The sequence below is a fragment of the Vitis riparia genome, chromosome 1 (assembly GCF_004353265.1).
Source record: "Vitis riparia cultivar Riparia Gloire de Montpellier isolate 1030 chromosome 1, EGFV_Vit.rip_1.0, whole genome shotgun sequence".
Taxonomy (NCBI): Eukaryota; Viridiplantae; Streptophyta; class Magnoliopsida; order Vitales; family Vitaceae; genus Vitis; species Vitis riparia.
This window is the reverse complement of record NC_048431.1, coordinates 8,391,684-8,412,408: the sequence shown is the minus strand read 5'-3', so window position 1 is coordinate 8,412,408 and position 20,725 is coordinate 8,391,684. Positions and strand designations below refer to the sequence as shown.

The following is a 20,725-nucleotide window of genomic DNA, read 5'->3' as shown; positions in this document are numbered from 1 at the left end:
CCTATTATTTGACACTCTACTCCCAATAGCAATAAAGGGTACAAAACTACAATGAACAAATGCAGACATTTTAGGGACTGCAGGCATGGATTATCATGCCACCCACTTGGAGATTAGTTCTACTTCTAATCTTTGCATGTAAGTATATTTTCGATATAGGAATAGAAGGGATACAATTCAAGCAAATTCAAAAGTCAACAAGAAAATTTGTTGGAATTGGTAGACTTTTGACCAAAAGTGTCAGTATTAAAGAGATACAATTCGAGCAAATTTAAAATCTAAAATGAAAATTTGTTGGAATTGGTAGAGTACTTTTGGCCAAAAGTGTATCATGGCAGGAATAAATTGTTCTAATGATTCTTTGTTTAAAATTGAACTTTATACGAAAGTCATTGAATGAAATTTAGGTTATCTAACAAAGATATAAATAAATGAAAAATACAAAACAAATAGGATTAAGATATAAACAACGAGACTTGAAAACATATATGTAATGCTTATCCACCAAAAAAAAAAAATTGTATTATAAATGGACCCTAAAAAAAGGTATATTGTTGTATCATCTCGAAAAGAACAAAGATCACGAAGTAAGGTCTAAGCCCATTAGTGCTCTAAACCCAATGGTAAAAAAAAATTGAATTAGTTGCTCTCTGGCACGGTAACATTTCTTTTTAGGGATTAAAACCAAGGTTGAAAGTGTCGTCAAATCCCCGAACAAGATTTCGATGATATGGGCTGGCCCATCTAATATTTTATTTCCAAAAGCTTTGAAGTCTATGATATGGGCCGTGACAGCCCAGCTTAATAACATTTTATTTTCAAAAGTTTTAATGTCCATATTGGCCGTGAGACCGCAGGTGTTATCTTCATCTTCAAAGATTTAATTGAATTGAAGTGGAGGACGACTGGGATTGAACCCAGTTCCTCACGCACAAGAGGACATAGGCATAGTAGCACCAAGCTAACGTTACTTATTTTATTGAGCAGTGAGCAGTGTATGATATATACACACACAACAAAACAACCTCAAATGATCTATTATTACTCTGTAAATTATTTTTTAGAAACTTTTTAATATTTTTATGAATTTTGATTAATTTTCTTCTTATTGATATTTTGTATTAAAATATCAACCAATATTTCATAATATATTCATAAAATCAAATTACAAATATATTTGTAAAAACCAATATTCTCATCATTAGTTAAAACAAAATGAATTTAGCATATTTACCCTAATAATATACTTTTCAAACTATACCTACCTCCATTTCTAATTCCAATTTTGTATAACTTTAATTTCTAATTTAAATTTGAAAGAATTGATTTCATTCAATTTTCTTGATAATGTTAGGACCTCACTATACAAGTAGGTAGGATGTGTTGGTGTCGAGCCAACTGGAGTCAGGTTCGTCCAGCTTCACTGGAGTCGGACATATTTCTTCTCTACATAGAAAGATGTCCAGACAGGTGGTCTAGACACGCCCCTCCGAAGTTTAAGTCAGAAATCATTGAGAATAGCTCTAACTATTTTTTTGTGGGAGAAAATGAGTGTGTGCAGCTTATTCGTGCTTCTTGAGGGGTTTATATAGAGCTGATGACACCATCATTATAACGCTTGTTATGCACTCCAACCTTTCTTATAATGATGATTGCATGGACTATCAACGCTGGGTGGATTGGGCAATCACATCAAGTAAGGGTTGTTGACTGGTGTTATTTGCTGATTGTCGTGCCAAAATCTCGGACTGTGTAGCTAACTATTCATTTTGCTTGCCAATGTCTGGGATTGTGTGTAACAATTAATTGACATTGACTTTTGGGTGTAAATGACGTCTAGTCTGCCGCTCAGATGTCAGGCGTCTAGGTCGTCGCTCAAACATTAGACGTCTAGTCCGTCGCTCAAACATCAGGTATCTAAGCCGTCACTCAGACATCAGTAGTCTAGTCCGAAGCTCAGACATCAAGCGTGGTTGACCACACATGCCAAAAATCTTGAGGACTTGACTAGATGGATTTGTCCATTTGATAGGTCCAACCGGCTCAGTCTGTCCATTCCGTCTGGGATTATAGGCCCGTCTGAAAGGTTAACTGATTTGGTCTGTTCATTTTGTCTGACATTGTGGAAGAAGGAAAGCTTCTCACTTCTAGTGCCAGATGGAGCTTATCTTGGTCCAGATGAAGTGATTCTAGACGAGTTATATGTTTGCTCTGAACGACCAAAAGGTCTTAAGTCTGGGAAGAACACGTGGAGGGAAGCCCCCCACAGGATGGCAATTAGATACATTGTAATCAATAAATTTTGTAATAAATATAGATAAAAAGGTATCTACTACTACTATTATTAATTTACTCATTGCATTTGTTAGTATCTCATTACATAAATAGGTGGGTTGGCATTTAAAATATGTGTTAGTGCATTAGGCTAGTTAGATTGAGTTCATAATTTTGTTTCGTCAATTCTAATTTAGAACTCTGCATATATGTGATTTATACTCCTTTGAAGATTCAAGGTCATTGTAGAATTAAGTTTGGATTAAATAAGTAAATATAGTTGAGTTATTTGAGAATAATGACATAAAAGACATAAAATGGACTTATGAAAATTTAAAAAGAGAATCTTTACAAATCTTATAACGAATTTGGAAAATAATTTAAATTAAAATTTTTTAAAGGAAAATCTTTCAAAATATTTTTGAATTTAAAGTATGAAATCTTTTCAAATCTATCTAAAATTCTTAAGTTTCTAAATTATTGTTTTGGTAAAATATGATTTCTAAATTTATTCTAAATCCACTAGGTTTTCTTTTATATATTCTTATTGAGAAAGTGTTTTCATGTGAAGTGTGCCTAAACTTTTAAGTCATTATTTTTTTTGTTTTACCCAAAACTCTCAAAGACATTTAAATTTTCATTCATTTGGATTTGATGGAGACTTACATCCTCTCAGGAGTTAAGACAATCAATTGGAGCACACAAGATGCGCTTAAACGTTTAAGTCATTATTTTTTATGTTTTACCCAAAACTCTCAAATACGTTTAAATTTTCATTCATTTGGATGTGAAGGAGACCTACATCCTCTTAGGAGTTAAGACAAAATCAATTAAAGCACACAAGATACTGTATTGCAAACATGGATTGTAGTATAAATTTTAGAGAGTAAGTTTAAGGATAATATTTGTTAAGTAATTATATGTATTAGTTTCTTAAATAGTGGATTGTTGATTCAAGGTGTTTGGCCCCATGGTTATTATATCCACACATTTGTGTGGATGGTTTTCCAAGTAAAAATAGTTTGTCTCAGTTGTGTTGGGTTGTTATTAATCATTCATAATTGCTTATGGAGTTTAATTAAATTAAAATTGAAAAGTTATTACTACAGGATTAAAAAATAATTACATTTTTTCTTTTTGCCAAAAGATTTAAACATCTATTCATCTCCATAAGTAAGCAAGCTCTACAAACTTTTGATATGTTCTAACAATCAATTTTGTAATAAATGTAAATAGAAAAATAATTATATTTTTATATGAAAGAAACAATTGATGCAAAACAAAATTAATGTTTTCACTTTTCAACAATATTATATTGTTAAAAGAGTTCTTATTGCTTATTACACCTTCACTTTATCATGTTTTATAAAATGAAAGTATTTATTATCAATTTGAAATGGTTCTCTTTCATGTCTATAATTATTTTTAAATCCGATATGAAAATTTTAGAGTTTTGACCAAAAATAGCCATTTCAAAAAAATAATCCATAAATTAGATTTGGTTGCAAAATCATTTCAAATTTAGTGAGTTTTCATCATGTAAGCATCCACACATCATACGACGGTAGTTGGTTGCAAAAATATTTCATTTGAAGTATTTTTGTTTATTTTTTAAAATAAACATAATATCATGAATTGATTGTATTATTTTTATTTTTTATTTATTAATATGTAAGTGGTTAATAATTTATAATGCCAATTTTTTTAATAAAACTAACAAAAATATTTTCATATAAAATTAAAAATACCAATTATTTAATTTCACATATTGTTTTTTAAAAAATAATCACATAAATTTAATAAATAGAAAATAAAAGTAATATAATAAATTCATGATATTAAATTTATTTAAAACATAAACTAAAATATTGTAAATGAAACAACATAATTTTATATGTATAAAAAAATTTAAAGTTCAAAATTGTAGTTACTAACAACGATTTCAAGCTTAAATTTAAAATTATAATGGATGATTATAGTTTTGACCATTTAAAAAAAAAAAAAAATTCAAAATCGTATTCACCAACTACGCTTCTATGATGTAGATGTTTGTGTGATTGTAACGTACTAGATTGAGAAAAATTTAGAACCTAATCTATATTTTTAATTTTTATTTTTAAAAGGGGTGCTTTTGGTCAAAACTCAAATTTTCATTATACAAAATAACTCATTGAAGTATAAAGAGAGAAGAAATTTATTGCATGTAAAAATTTGTAATATATAAAATTATATGGATTATAAATAATTATGATTTTTAGGGATTTTAAATAATTATGATTGATATAAATGGGAATTAAAGTTTTCATTCATATTAAGATATCCTATTTATTTTTAATGGAATGACTTAAAGTTTGACATGTCACATTCATAATTGCTAAAAGGATATCCAAAAAACAATCCAAAAATAGGGGGGAGTTGAATATGTTGTAATGGCAAGACAACATGGAGGATAGCATGCAACACATATAAATGCAAATAGTTGTAGTTTTAAATGTATACACCCAATTCTCAAATAAACTTATCTTTTAATTGGATTTGGGTTCGGATTGAATTGGATCGTGCTTAGTTTTTCCTAATTAGAGGTGTTTTAATTATTAATTGTCATCTAACTTAATGAAAAATATGTCCAATCTAGTGTAAAATAGGAACAACTCGTCATTCTTTTAAATTTTCAAGTATATGAATAATTAATTATTCATATATGATAAACAAGCTCAATGATTTTGAAGCACATAATTTAGAAGTGGTATGTTTAACAATGAAGTAGGTTAAAGAGATTGATTTTTACTATTGATGTTCATTGGAATATTTATCCAAAGTCATTGAATTTAATTTAATTTTTTAGTGTTTTTTTTTTAATTTATGCAGTAAGATTTATCGGCTCCACAATTAAATGTTATTTATTTAAAACCCAACAACACCAAAAAAAAAAAAAAAAAAATCCATTTCCAATAACAAAACATCTTTTATTAGGTAAAAACAAGTTAAATTATTTTGAAGCTTATAATTTGATTGTGGTTGAACAAAAAAGCAAACTAGAGAGATTTATATTTACCATTGAAGTTCATTGAAATATTTATTGGAAGTCATTTAATTTTTTAATTATTTATTTATTTTTTATACTTTTTAAAATTATATGATAAGATTGGTTGGCTACATAGTTAAATGCTCTTTTTGTTTAAAAACCGAACAAAAACATAAAACAAATTAAGACATCCATTTCTAACAATGAAACATCTTTTATTAGGTAAAAACAAGTTAAATTGTTTTGAAGCTTATAATTTGAATGTGGTTAAGCAAATAAGCAAGCTAGAGAGAGTTATATTTACTATTGAACTTCGTTCAAATATTTACTCAAAGTCATTTAATTTTGTTTTATTTTTGTCTTTTTAAAATTATGTGATAAGATTATGGATGACAACGGAGAGGATTTGGGACGGGGCACCCTTATCCCATTCCCATCCTAATTATATATTTTTTCCCATCCCTATCCCAAACCCTGGATAGGGCGGGTTGATGTGTTCTCATCCACGTTTACAAAAAAGAATAATAATCTCATCCCGTCCTAAAGAGGTATTTTTGTCGGATCAAGGTTGTAACACAAAATCATACACCAAGCAAAACAAATCTATAAATCCCATGGCTAACAACCAAAAAGCACAATAACAATTAAACAATTCCAAAATTTCATTTTTAGTTTTACAAAATTATTGCACATAAGTATCAAATACTCCAAAATCCATTGCACAAATTTTATTTTATTTTTTTTTTTTGTGGAAATGCTAGCCCTAAAAAGCATCCACTTTCTTCAAAACTCTTTCTCTTGCTGATGAAGCTAACACCAATGAAAGAAATTAGAGGAAAGGGCCAACACCAAGCCCTTGGCATTGTTAGAAGACATGACAGGCCAACATCACGAGCCTCGATCTTGGATAAAGGTGTTGCCATGGTTGAAACCCTAACACCTCATTGCCAAAACAATCTTAGAAAGCCCTTTGGGATTTGCAAATTAGAAAATCGACAAAAAGAGATACTGAGGAAATAGTGATCTGGTTTTGGGGAAGAATGTGGTTTTAGGGCAAAAGAAATGGGGGAGAAGAGGAGTCGTCTAAGAGAAGCCCTAAAATACGGGTTGAAACAACTAGTTATGAGACGAGTCAATTCATAAATTCTCATCTACGGCAAGGTGGGGTGAGTTCGTATAACACCCATACTTGTGCTAAACCCAATTTGGGTTTTGGACAAGAGCTCCATACTCGCCTCATCCCCGATCAGTATAGTTCCATACTCGTCTTAATAGGAGCGGAGCGGGACAAATAATCTGTTTAACCCATGAAATTGCCATCCCTAGATAAGATTGGTTGGTGGCTACATAGTAAAATGCTCTTTATTTAAAAACTGAAAAAAAAAAAAAAACAGAAAACAAATTAAGACATCCATTTCCAACAATGAAATATCTTTTCTTAGGTAAAAACTGGTTAAATTATATTGAAGCTTATAATTTGAATGTGGTTCAACAAATAAGCAAACTAGAGAGATTTATATTTACTATTGAAGTTCATTGAAATATTTACTTGAAAGTCATTTAATTTGTAGTCCTTTTTTAAATTATGCAATAAGATTCGCCGGCGTGCAACTACACAATTAAATGCTCTTTATTTAAAAACCGAAAAAACAGAAAACAAATTAAGACATCCATTTCCAACAACGAAACATCTTTTATTAGGTAAAAACAAGTAAAATTATTCTAAAGCTTATAATTTGAATGTGGTTCAACAAATAAGCAAACTAGAGAGATTTATACTTACTATTGTGGTTCATTGAAATATTCACTCGAAGTCATTTAATTTTGTTTTATTTTTTAGTATTTTCAAAATTATGCAATAAGATTGGTCGGCGACTACACAATTAAATGCTCTTTATTTAAAAATCGAAAAACAGAGAACAAATTAAGACATCCATTTCCAACAACGAAACATCTTATGTTAGGTAAAAACAAGTTTAATTATTTTGAAGCTTATAATTTGAATGTGGTTCAACAAATAAGCAAATTAGAGAAACTTATATTTATTATTGAAGTTCATTGAAACATTTACTCAAAGTCATTTAATTTTGTTTTATTTTTTAATCTTTTTAAAATTGTGCGATAAGATTGATCAACTACATAGTTAAATGATCTTTATTTAAAAATCGATAAAAACAGAAAACAAATTAAAATGCCTATTTCCTACAAACAAACAACTTTTATTTTAAAATTCGACAAAAACAAACAAGAAGTTACGTAGTTTATCTTTTTACTTTTCTTAGTTATTCTACTATTGAAACATATCTTCACTTTTATGTTATTGTTATGTTTCAAAGAATCAAATTAGGGTTCTTAGGGTATCGGCTACCTTATTTTACTATCAAAAATATATTTTCATTATATAGTCATTAACTCATTATTGTCTACATATAGTGAGAAACATTTCCTTAAAAAGAAGGGAGTAGGGTTCTAGGGTATACATGAACATCTAGTATGGTTTCTAGGTCTCGCCCTTTCTCTATATAAAGGTGTTTACCATCCCCCTCTCCTCCACAACACACGAGGCAAAAGGCAGAGAAAGAGAGGAAGAGAGGAGAGTGATCCATTGTCCTAAGACTATGGCTTGGAGCAGCCTGCACACCGATGTGATGCTTGATTTCTTCTCAAGACTGACAGTCAAAGGCCTCCACCGCTGCAGATGTGTGTCTAGGGAATGGTTGAGCGTCATCTCCAATCCCAACCTCCGGACTCTTCATCGGCAGCACTGGAGGCAACACCCTTTAATGCTTGTCCTAGACAACATTAACTCCACCACGTATGTGATCACTGTGAGTGACATGGGTGGAGCTGTTTTGAACCACTTCATAGTGGATCTTCCGGTAACCTCTTCTTTTGCCATCATTGGATACACTTACTGTGAACTCATTTGCTTTTCTCTCAATCATGACAAACTGTACGTTTGCAACCCAAGCACCCAAGAATTGGCGGAGGTGCCCAGCTCTCCCTACTCATTCCGTTTCTCCGCTTCTCTTCCTCCAATGGGGTTTTTCACTCTGACTAAACAACATCACATCCTAGCAATAGGACGTGCACCTTCCTTGGATCAGTATAAAATTGTACGCCTGTTTATGCGTAATGTTGAAAAAAATGGTGCTTACGATTTTGGCTGTGAAGTCTTCACCATAAGAGATGGGGAGCATGTAGACTCAGGCTCTTGGAAGCTGATAGGAGACTGCCCTTGTTCAGTCTCGCAGACAAGCCACGCTAGCGTAGAAGGAGCCATTTATTGGCCGGTTTCAGACCATGCTCTTCGCAGTCAAAGGAACCACATTCTACGCTTGGATCTGGAAACCGAAATGTTTGAATTCATATCCGGTCCTCAAGATTACCTATATGGTCTTGATCATGAGGATGATGATTTCATATCTTTTTCTTTGCAAGAGTTAAAAGGCTGTGTGTGCTTGGTGAACAGGTATCAGCCTTTCTTCGTCTTGGATGTATGGATGCTGAAGGATCGAGCAAATGGAATTTGGGTTAAAGAGCACCGCATCGACCTGCCTCCACTTGATCATCACTGTATGATTCAGGGCTTCATCCCTAGTAATCATGATGACGGAAATCTATTGATTTTTATGTCATCCAACCAGACCTACTACTACTACAACATCCAGACCCAGACATTCAGTGTTGCAGACAACCTAAATGCAGAAGGACTCCATTCTTTCTTTGTCTACTATGACAACTTCTTTTCTTTAGGAACCAGATAGATTGTTTGGCTATGTTCTAGTATCTTTATGGCTTTGTTCCGCTTTCATTTGTTCACTTTTCTACCTTGTTGTCGTTGCCGTCTTTATTCTCAAGAACTATGAATTTTCAAACACAAATTAGTATTTTTATGTAATTTGATTTGAGAATGTCTCATCCCTATTTTTTTTTTTTTTTGTTTTCATTTGATAATTCATGGAAAATAGCCAATGAGATATTCCTCCTCTTACAAATAGGCTCCACGGAGTCTGAATTGGTCTTGTAGCAAGATAAGAGCACTTTAATATCGTAATCAATCTAAATATGGATATGTTACTCACTCCAGGTACCAAGCATTTAATACCATGCCAAATCTTTCAACCCACATTATTTGTTTTTCAAATTTTGACGAAGCATAGTACGAACCACCAAGTAACCTTCAGCCATGCCAATGTTAAGATATATATAAAACCATTAATTAATATTAATTGAAATTGAAATTCTCTACCATGCTTTTATTTTAATTATAAAATCTAACAAGATAGACAAATAGATAAATAAATAGATATATATATATATATATATATATATATATATATATATATAAAAGAGGTTAATTATTTGAAAATTATCTTGACTTTATGTTTCACTATTACCCAATGAAAATAGTATTGATGAATTTATTGTCTAAAAGTTTAGACTTTAATTACTAATATGACATAGAAGTGATGAGCCTATATTTATATATACATTTATTAGGTTTGTTGTACGAGTAGTGTATTTTTAAAAAATATATTTAAAAAAACCCTAATATAAAAAATATTTCTAAAACTACAGTAATTTTAAATTTTAAATAGGATTCGTCTTTGAAATGACAAGTTCAATGTAAAAGTGAATTCATCTTTTTAAAAAATAAGTCCAATATAAAAAATGTGAACTAAAAGATGAATTCAATACAAAAAATGAACTCATATTTTAAAAAGACGAGTTAAGTATAAAAACGAATTCGTCTTTTGCAAAGGTATGTTTAGTACAAAAATTAAAATTAAAAAAAAAAAAGTAATGAAAAGTGTAATTTTTTTTGTATTTATTTTTCAAACAACTATATTTAATAACATTTTTAAAAAATATATATATTTAAAAAAAAATCCTACATTTATCTTCATCAATAAAAATTACATGGAGTATTGATTTTTAAGCGTTTTGTTATTTATGGCCTAAACTTTTGAATTAATTATTATTGGTAACTCAAGAAGTTCATGACATAAATAAGAAATATTTTTAAAAATAACATACATTTTTTCATTAAATTAAAAACTAAAACAAGTTGATATGTTTTAAAAAATTAGTTAATTTGAATAATAATTTTTAAAATATTCAACTATTTTAAAATTTAAAAGCTAATCAAAGACTTGTGGGATGGCTCCACAAACTCAAAAAGGGATATTTTTGGGGCATTTTGAAAGTAATGGGAAGGTGCATTAAATTATAATTTTCTTTTTTGTTTTACAAATGGGAATCCTATTTTTAATTTTTTTCCTAAATGATTTTTCCATATTATGAAAAAAATGGAAAAAAACTTTAGATAGAATTAATTATTATAATTTTGTATGATATAAAAAATGATATTAACTTGAATTAAAGGTTTCTACCATATTTATAATTTCTATAAGAATTAATATCTTTAAAAAACTTAAATTGCATTTATGTGTAGATGTGACATTGAAATCATATCGGAAAGAAAACATAAAAATCTGAAATAATTGTCACAATTTTAATTTCTTATATATATATACATATATATGAAATACTTATAATATACATATATTGAAATAATGAAATAAATATGTATGAAATATTTATAATTGTTAAATGATAGGGGCATTTTTCTTTATTTTCTTAATCTATGTTATTTATAAAAAAAATTACTTTAATAGTTTTATACCAAATAACTCTTTTTCTATTACAATAATAATTAGGTAATTAGTTTTTATATAGAATATTTTTATGGAGCACAACAATGTATAATTCCTATAAGACTTTTCTATTATCATAAAGGAAACATCTTATTATAAATTTTATTATTAAAATTGTTATCTTTTATAGTATTGGTAAATATTTTTCTATTATTATAAAGAAAATATCTTATTATAATTTTTTTTTTTGACTGGTATCAATTTTGCTTCTAAAAGTTTTAAAAGCTTTCAAGTTTTGTGTTATGATTTTTTTATGCTATGGTATTCTTCTTTTAATGAACAAAATATCTTTATTCAAATCAAGTTATAATTTAGTGATTTCTATTGAATTTTGTTCTCGATTTTGAATTGGAAAATAACTAAATAATCATTTTAAAATATTTTTAAAAAAAATCATAATCAGTGAAATTGATTACTAGAAAATTAAGTTTTGTGCGTTGGAATTGTTTCTACTGCATTTTAAATTAAAAGAACTAAAGTTAAAACCGCAATACAAACTTCCCTTAGTTTTTAAATATCATCACGTCATAAAAAATTGAGTAATTTTTTTATATAAACTTTATTAAGCTCATAACCATTTTAGCAAAGGAAAATAAAAAAAATAAAGGATAAATAAACAAAAATTAAGTTTTAAACTCCCTATCATTATTTTTTAAAAAGAATATTATTTTTCATATTGAATTAAAAATTTATTAATTTTAAGATAATTTTATTATATTTCATTTTTTCATTATATTATTCTCTTGGATTGGACAATGACATGACATATTCTATTTAATAATTTTATAAAACATAAAAGGAAGGGAAGTTAATGTAATTGTGTTTTTAGTAAAAATCCTATATAAAAATGATGGGAGTGTAATTTGGACGGATTGGTATGACCTAAGTTAACATGAACCAAACTAATATTTGGGCAAGACTTGACAATTATTTTCAATACTTGGGTTAAATTTTTTCAACTTGATTTCAATTTGGGTTGGACTTATGTTAAGGTTTGGACAACTTGAACTTAACCTAAACTTAATTTAATGTTTTTATAACATTTATAATGTATATTATCTTATATAATAATATTTATTTTCCTTTTAGATTTCTTTTAAATAATATCAAATTACATGATATTGTATACTTTTTCATTTTTTTTAAATATAAAATTTTAAGTTTACTTTTTAATTGCTATTTTTTTTTAATATTTACTATTTAAATTTTGGTATAAATATATAGAAAAAAGTTTGAAAAAGAACATTATTGATGGATTTTGAATCTCCCGATCAACTCGAAGGTAACCTATCCAATCCGAACTTAACCTAAGTTTAGATAAATGAGGTTGGGTTATGCTTGTGTTGAGTGCCTTAGGTTAAAGATGAGATTGAATTGGGATTGTCTTAATTATTTTTTAATTTGAGTTAAGTTTAGATTACCTCATATTACTCATTAACTTGACCAATGCATTCAAATTGCAACACCAAAAAATGAGATGGTATGAACAATGAATTGGGGATAACCGTCTTCCAAGTGGACTTCTATGACTCAACAAATCTAGAATTAGCAATATGTTATTAAGGGTTGTCCCAAAATTGGGATAATTATGCTTAAGGGGCTATTGGGGCTGAAAATTAGTGTAAAAGGGTTATACTTTAGATAATTAGTGTAGAAAGTTGGAGAAACTTATGAAATTGCTCTGGAATATATGAGAGTAATTTATAAGTTGTAAACAACAAAAATACCCTTAAGAGCTTTGTCCTTTAAAAATGAGGTGGAGTCCTTACGTCACATTAGCAAATGTGACTTTAAAAACCCTAAAATCTCTCATAGTCCATTTCTTGTCAAGTGTCCTAAAATCTTTCAAGCTTCAAATCTTCTCAAAATTGAATCGACATCCTTAAAATCTATGAAAGTCCCAAATCCCTACTGGCTTACCTAAAATCCCTCAAGTTTTCAAACTCTAAATCTACTCAAAATCTAATTGGCATTCCTATACTTTATCACAAAACTATGCTTTTGGGAGCTTTGGTTCATTGGGGGGCGTATGAGAATTATATTTGAGATGGTACCAAACTAGGTAAAATCTCTAATTTCAGTCCTTTGTTTGGTTATTGAGAAAAGTGGAGTGAAAATGAGAGCAAAAAGTTTGTGATTTATTTTTATTACTTTTTTTTTTTGTTAGAGTTCAACTATTTGCCATAATTTAATATTTGGTTTCATTTCATTTGTTATTTACTAAAAGACATAATGGCCCCATAAATGTGGCCATAAAATCTGAATATATGAAAATGAAACACTTGAACTTGAGAAATGATTCCAAGCTAAGTAGATTAAATTTTCTGATTTACCAACCTATATTATTTTGATATAAATATTTTATTTTAATTTTATTTCTTTGTACTCTAATTTTAGTTAATTTATTTTTTATTTATATTGTATTTGGAATGAAAAGATTTAGACTAAAAGAAAATATGGTTCATTTTAAGATTGGAAATTCCCTATAAAGCAATTCCCACATAATGCCATTATTATTAGAAAATAAGTTGCCAAATCTTTGCAAAAGCACCAAAATTCTAGCCCCATAGAGCAGTCAATTTGTGAAGGGGACATGGGAAGGACTCTGTCTTAGTGTACCAATGCATGAAGGAAATGAGTTATTTTAATTTTAAATTCCTTTAATGGTAATCGATGCTAAAAAAAACTATAATATTATATTAATTATTATATTGGCTTTAAAAATGGTAAAATCATTTAAAAGACTTATCACTTTTTTAAATAATACAAAGAAATGGGTTATTTTAATTTTAAATTCCCTTAATCATAATAGATGCCAAAAAAATAAAGTATAATAATATATTAATTATTATATTTACTTTTAAAAAATGGTAAAATCATTTAAAAAACTTATCACTTTTTAAGTATTACGACTTAGCATACTAGAGCATAGGGATGGTAATGGGGTCGAGACACGACACCCTTACCCTATTCTCGTCCCAGTTATATAATTTATTTCTCATCCCCATCCCAAACTTGGGGTGCGACGGGTTGATGTACCCCATTCCCATTTACCAAAAAACTAAAAATGTCATCCCTATCCCGGTTATGTTTTCAAGGTGGGATGGCCTAAAAATTGGAGTGTTTTCAACAATTTGTGTCATTCTTACTACAATAATGAATTGAAAAAAAGGAGCATATGTCAATACGTGTCAAAACTTTGCTCAACCCCAAACGAGTCTCTTATTTCACATATACATATACTTACATATTGGTTTCCTATTGCTTTAAAAATAGAGATATTCTCCCTTTATTGAATCCTTTAATAGTGTAAAAAAAAAGAATCTCCTTAGGCTCTTAGCAGAATTACTAGTGCAGAATTACAAGTATATGATGTTGCAAAAACAGTCCATCTTGACCATGGAAACAACCTCTTCAAATTTTGCTTCAAGCTTGGTCTCTCCAATGGATTTGGCTGCTTGTATGAGTTGCTATAAAACTTCCTCTAGTTTCCTAATGGCATGAAAAGATCCAATTTTGCTTTAAGGTTTGTTGTTGTTACTTCACATTTAACAAAGATTATATTAACTTCATAATCAATGTGAGTGACTTGTTGTTCATTGGGACACTTATTATTATGATGGGAGAAGATTTTTAAATCATGAAATGGATAAACCTTAGTACAATTATGGTAATTACTTAAAGCTGATAGTTAAAGATATCCATTGAGGATAAGAGCAAAAGTGTCGTTTAAAGGGAAAAGTCCCTTAAATTGCTTTGCAACAGATAACATGGTACACCTCTTGTACAATAAGACAAATGGACTTGTATAGTTAAAGTAAAAAAGCTTGTACACCTCCTGTAAAACCTTGGTACACTAATGGTAATTCTCTTGTAGACCCCTTTTATGGTGGGGGTCCGGGAGGAGAGTTTTCTCTCTTCGGGGGGGCATTTTCTCTTTTAAAACAAAGGGGGGACCAGCTGCAGATGGCAGAGGAGGGATGGCCGTAATTTCAGAGGGGTCATGCCTGCTGATGGAAGCCACAGGAGAGTGGGTGAGGTAGATGGGAGGGTTTTGACGCCAGGAGCAAGTTGAGAAAGGGAGCAGGAATCCAGACCAAGGAGAGACCCGAGGTACGTTCTCTGTTAACCCTGTATTTCCATATTCTTGGAGGTTTTTTTCATTTTTTGGCTTGGTTACTCTATTTCCTTGATTGGTTTTTTGAAAGAAAAACTGGTGAGGTTCACTTCATCACGTCCATTACGAGGTGTCTAAGATCACTGTTCTCACTTTTGCTTGGGATAGACTTGAGTTTTTCTTTCCACCTGTGTTCAGCTTAGTGGTTTCCGTGAAAGGAGGCTTGATTTAGCAATATGATTTTTCTCTTTTCATGCATGACTGTCATCCTCGCGCACTCTCCTCCACCTTTCTCTCTCTACTATACTTTCTCTCGCCGGAAAACTGTTTTGGGCTCTCTTCCTTTCCCGCAAACCAAACAGCGGGGTCGCGGGATGGTCCGCGGGAGATCGGGTTCAAGGCCATTTTGAAGAGCACGACGTCGTCTAGTGCTCTACCGCTGCAGCCGACTCGGAGGTGAAGGGTGAGAGCTGTGTTCAGTGGGTTTTAGGGAAGGCTCAAAGAGATCAGGAAGTGGGAAGTTTGGGGTGGGAATGGGCTTGCGCGCATGGACTGCAGAGTGTGTTAGAAAGTTTTTTTTAAAAAAAAAAGAAAAAAAAAATCTGAATATTTGAGCTTGAATTTCTAGACGTTTTAGTGGGCCTGCAGAAGGGAGTGCATCAGTTGAATGTCTGAATATTGAGGTGCACAAGCATGGAGGAGAATGTGGAGAGGAAAGATTATTTAATTTATTAAAAAAGTCAATGGCCACGTGCAAGCCAAGGGAATGTTCTTAGGGTAGCAATAAAAAAAAACAACCCAGGTCACTTGATGGACCAAGTGTTAGGTTATGAGACATGGGTTTTATTTATTTATTTATTATTATATGTGTTTCTAGTTTACCGTGTACCCATTTAAATGATTCCTCCAAGTTCCGGATTTCAAATTCTTATCCCCAATTCCATTTTTTTTACACTTGTTTATTTAGTCATTATTATTATTATTATTATTATTATTATTATTATTACTATTATTATCCCATATTTATTTAATTATTTCATTTAAAAATTCAAATTATTCAAGTTCAGTTATTAAAAAAATCTAACGTCCTAATTTAACTTTTAATCCCAAAAATTCCACTATTCATTTTTACTTGTTTAAATATTATTTTCGTTAATTAGTATTATTATCCCATATTTATTTATTATTTTAAATCACTAAAGTTCAATTCTTGAAAATTCGACTTCCGATTTTAATTTCCAATTTCAAAAATCCCAACATTCACATTAATCTATTTAATTATTATTATTTTTACTTATTTATTCTAAAATTCCATTTTAAACAATTTTTTAAAATTCCAACTTCTGAACTTAATTTCCAATTCCCAAAATTCTAAATTTCTTTCTAATTCAATTCTCAAAGTTCCAACTCTTAAATTTAATTCTCAAATAATCTTTGAGACTCCAATTTTCAAATAAATTTCAAAAATTCAATTTTCTCTCGAACAATTTTAATTCCACTTTGGTTTTCAAATAATTTTCTATCTTTCTTAATTTTATATAAGCAAGAACGCATTTTCCGTAATTCCGAATAATGGAATTTATGACATTAATTCATGCAAGATAGATCGGGCTTTGGTGGGGGCCCAACATATGTGATTTCCTTATGATTGATTGATTGTTTGTTTGATTTAATTGTCATGCATGATCGATTTTATTTCGCTCTATGACGTGCTCGAAATTATTCTTTAATTGTGCACTAACCTCACTTCTTGATAGCGCTTTATGGATCACTGCCCAGGTACGCATCCACACCCGCTCGAGTCATTTTCTGTATGCATGTTTAGATTCTCACATGTGCGTGATCACTTTGAGTATTCATTGATTCCCTCATCAATTGCCATGATTGCTTCATTTTATTAGTAGAGACCCGATTTTAGGGACTTAGAAGGGTGCTACGGTCCTTACCGTACCTTCCCGATAAGTAACCTGACCCCCGAACCCGATCCTGTTTTTCGTAGACCACATTTTCCAAATAAGGAGTCACACTTAGGGTTTTTCTTTCTTATTTCGTTTACCCTCTTAAAAATAAAACAAAAATGAGTGGCGACTCGAAGTCAGTTTTTAATTAATAAAAAATCATTTTTTTTTAAAATAAAAATCGAGCTCGTCATCGAGTGGGAAACACATTGAGCCGAAATGCGGGGTCCACAAAATGGCGACTCCACTGGGGATCATTAGAGGGTCAAGCTTGAACTTAAGATGAAGCAAATGTGGCGTTTGATGAGTCGATCAGTGAGTACCTATTTCTTGATTGCACATTGAGAGTTCCCAATGCCATTGGATGCATGCTTAGGTGTTTGTTTTTACTAGGGGACATTGACATGTTGATTATGATGCTTGTTTATCTTAATTGAGGATTCCGATTGTGGTGATTTTTCCCGTGCTTCATTGTTATTATTTGTTCGAGACATCGATATGCTGTTTATATTGACTGACCATCTTACCTTGCTTAGCACCGTGACCCTGATTTTTCCATATTTGTTCTGATCACCTCACATGTATAGACTCACCATTGTATATCATTTGATTTGACATGATTGTTTCTCTCGGCTATATATTATCTTGATTATCATGGAGCATTGATGCGACTCATGGTAGCTTAGCTTTAAAGGCGTATCAACAAAATTTATACCTTAAATACTATTACTAAAGTAGCCAAGCTACTATAGCATAGTGGTTCTAGGATCGTTCACTAGGAAGGGTTTTCGCAAACACAAGTGATATTCAAATTAGGAAAATAGGTGATTTTCTTATGGATGTTAGCTTTAAAAGAAAATGAAAATGTTTGAGAAAGATTTAAACTAATTTAAGCTAACATTAAAGACTAAAATGAAAGGGTGTAAAAACAAGTTTCTCAAAGATAGGATAGCTATGCTTTGGCTCTTATGCAAATTGGAAATCTCAGGATAGGCTCCTCGCGTTGGGGTTGCAACTATGGTGATGCTTGCTTCCCGAACCGGTATGGATTTAGCAAATCAAGTTTTAATCCTTTAAAATGGCAAAACAGATGGTAGTGGATTTTATCAATGGTTATTCACCTTAGACTTCCTTTGAATGGCTCGTAAGAGATAACTAATGGTCTAAAGCCAAAAGCTTACCAAATATTGGCAACTCAAAGTCATTCCAGGTGATAAACTCACCTTTCAATGGCCATTGAAATTGGTTCTAATGGATTAATGGAAAACTTGGAATTGAAAACCTCACCTTCCAATAGCTCGTAGGAGATAACTAATGGATAGAAATCCAAAAGCTTATCAAGTATTGGCCGTTGGAAGTTGTCCAAAGGAAATAAAAACCAAAATTTACATTAATGAACCATTAATGAAAAACGACTACCTTACCTTCCGGGTGCGAGAAATTTCCATGGGATTGCATCCAAGCCATCACATAACATCCATACTTTGAGAAACTTAAAGGTTTTAGCCAATCATCCTCTGAGGAAAAGTCCTCAGAGGCTGTTTGGCTACTAAGAAAATGAGAAAGAAAAGAGAAAAGAAGAAAAACAGAGCTTTATATTATTCTAAGCTAATGTACAGAGGATCGATCACCCCATCCGTCCATTTTCCAATCTCCCCTTTTGGAGGTGTTGTGCACCTCTATATATAGCAAAATTACAAGATAAAGCCTTATGATGGCTGAATACAAGGTTACAAAAGGAATTTACATGAGAAAATATCAAGCTACAAATATCTGAGAAGTCGGTGGTGCGTGCATGGAGAAACAGAGGAAATTCGGCATTTTCGCAATGTGCCTAAATCCTTCTTGCGAAATTTCGCAAGGAGAAATTCACCTTGCGAAATTTTCACAAGATTTGATGCAGTTGTCTTCCGAAGGCCATATCTTCCTCATTTCAGCTCCAAATTGTACACGGTTTGAAGCGTTGGATTCTTGACTTCCTGAGCTTTGAAATGGTATATATCATGTAGAAAATGGACTTCGGGAAGTGCTCCAAAAGTTTGAAAGAAGACTGCAGCTGCTGTCCTCTGTTTTCCTCTTCTCCATTTGTTTTTCCTCTTTGCATTCTCTTTGCTTGTGCTCGTGTTTCCACTTGAAATTCAAGCCTGTAAACTTCCAAAATCCTTGCTTTAACTTGTCCAATTAGCTCCTCCATCATTTGGCATGCTTGAATTGATTCATAAGCTGATAAAAACATGTAAACTTGCCACAAAATGGTTAAAACCAATTACTAAGGACCTTAATGAATTAATTGGGTTAAATGAATATGATTACTACACAAAGGTGCTTAAAACCATTATAATTAGGTCTACAAAATAGCACTTTTTGGTAGTAATCAAGCATGCTATCATTGTCAGATATTCTTCCCGATTAGCTTGTGTGTAGATTTGGATGATATATACCTGTTTTGTATGACTGTCTGTTGCATGACTTCTCTCATCCTGTTGTGATTGCATGAGTTGCGTGTCTATGTGGGACACACACTTATCCCCTTATTTCCAAGTCCCTAGTCTCGGTCGACATTGTTTTTCTTGATCTCGTATTTGATATGAGACTTGTTTGCTCTGTTTGCTCTTCGACTGAGCTAGTGATTAGGAGTAGGGTCTAGCGACGGGCTATATCTATGTTTGGGAGCATTCTGGAGGTGGTCGATATATTAATGCTGATTGGAGTCCAAACTTTGAAGACCTGTATAGCCCTGAGCTAGGTTTCATGGATATTTGTGCGACCAATGTGTTCCATCTTCTGCTTTAGCTTCTTAGGGTTTCAGATGCACCCACACTGATCACTGTGCACTCTAGTTGACTATTGAGCGTTGAGAGTTTGAGAGGATTTACCATAGGAAACCCCCTGGGATGTCGAGGTAGTGCATGTATGGAGGTGATGACCACCTTGCATGGAAGCACCCCGTCTCTTCGGAGGCGTGCAGAGGGTTGCGTACCGTCGGAGGGTATGATCACTTCTGCTAGGGATCTTTAAAATCCACCCATATTCATTTAAAGCCACCTTCACCTCGTAGGTTGAGCCGTAGTCCTTCGATTAGGACTCCCTTCCTCACACGTGGGTGCATCTGAGAGCCTTCAGAGCCTTTGTAGTCATAGTTTGGATTTGTTGCTCCTTCTTTTTTTTTAGTCTCCATTTGAGAGTGCTTAGAGATCGGTTTGAGTTTGAGTATCAGTCGAATCACCTTTATTGTGTCACCTTGGATTATGTTTTTCACTCGATGGGTTTGTCATGTTTTTCCTTAGGGCTTTCGTTTTTCTTTCTTGGCTCGACACATCCTTTCACTTTGTTGACACTTACTTGTTACTCCGGGATATGTTCATCGATCATGATCATCTTGTTTTAGCATTGTACACCTATCATGAGCCCGATACCTCATTCTTTGTTTGATCCTTGATTCAATTTTCGACTCGATGCTCATATTTTCATTACGGAAAGGTGAAAGACACGTTTTCATGTTCACACTTTTTTTCGAGAGAGTCGCCTTGATCACCTTATTATTTTTCTCTTATGGAGCTCGAGTTGAAGGTTGATTCAAGGATATGTGGTTATAGATGGAGTATTGATCTCGTGATAGCGTGTTTTTTTT

At 31.6% G+C, this 20,725-nt stretch overlaps 1 protein-coding gene across 1 annotated transcript; it reads left to right on the top strand.

Moving 5' to 3' along the window:
* The first annotated feature begins 7,917 nt into the window (after positions 1-7,917).
* On the top strand, positions 7,918-9,066 carry LOC117915216 (F-box protein At5g65850-like). Its single transcript, XM_034830780.1, has one exon. The coding sequence runs from the start codon at positions 7,918-7,920 to the stop codon at positions 9,064-9,066; it is 1,149 nt and encodes a 382-aa protein (XP_034686671.1).
* The last annotated feature ends 11,659 nt before the right edge of the window (positions 9,067-20,725 follow it).

Bases quoted from the DNA above. Each gene is read 5' to 3' on its own strand.
- LOC117915216 (XM_034830780.1), top strand. From the start codon at position 7,918: ATGGCTTGGAGCAGCCTGCACACCGATGTGATGCTTGATTTCTTCTCA.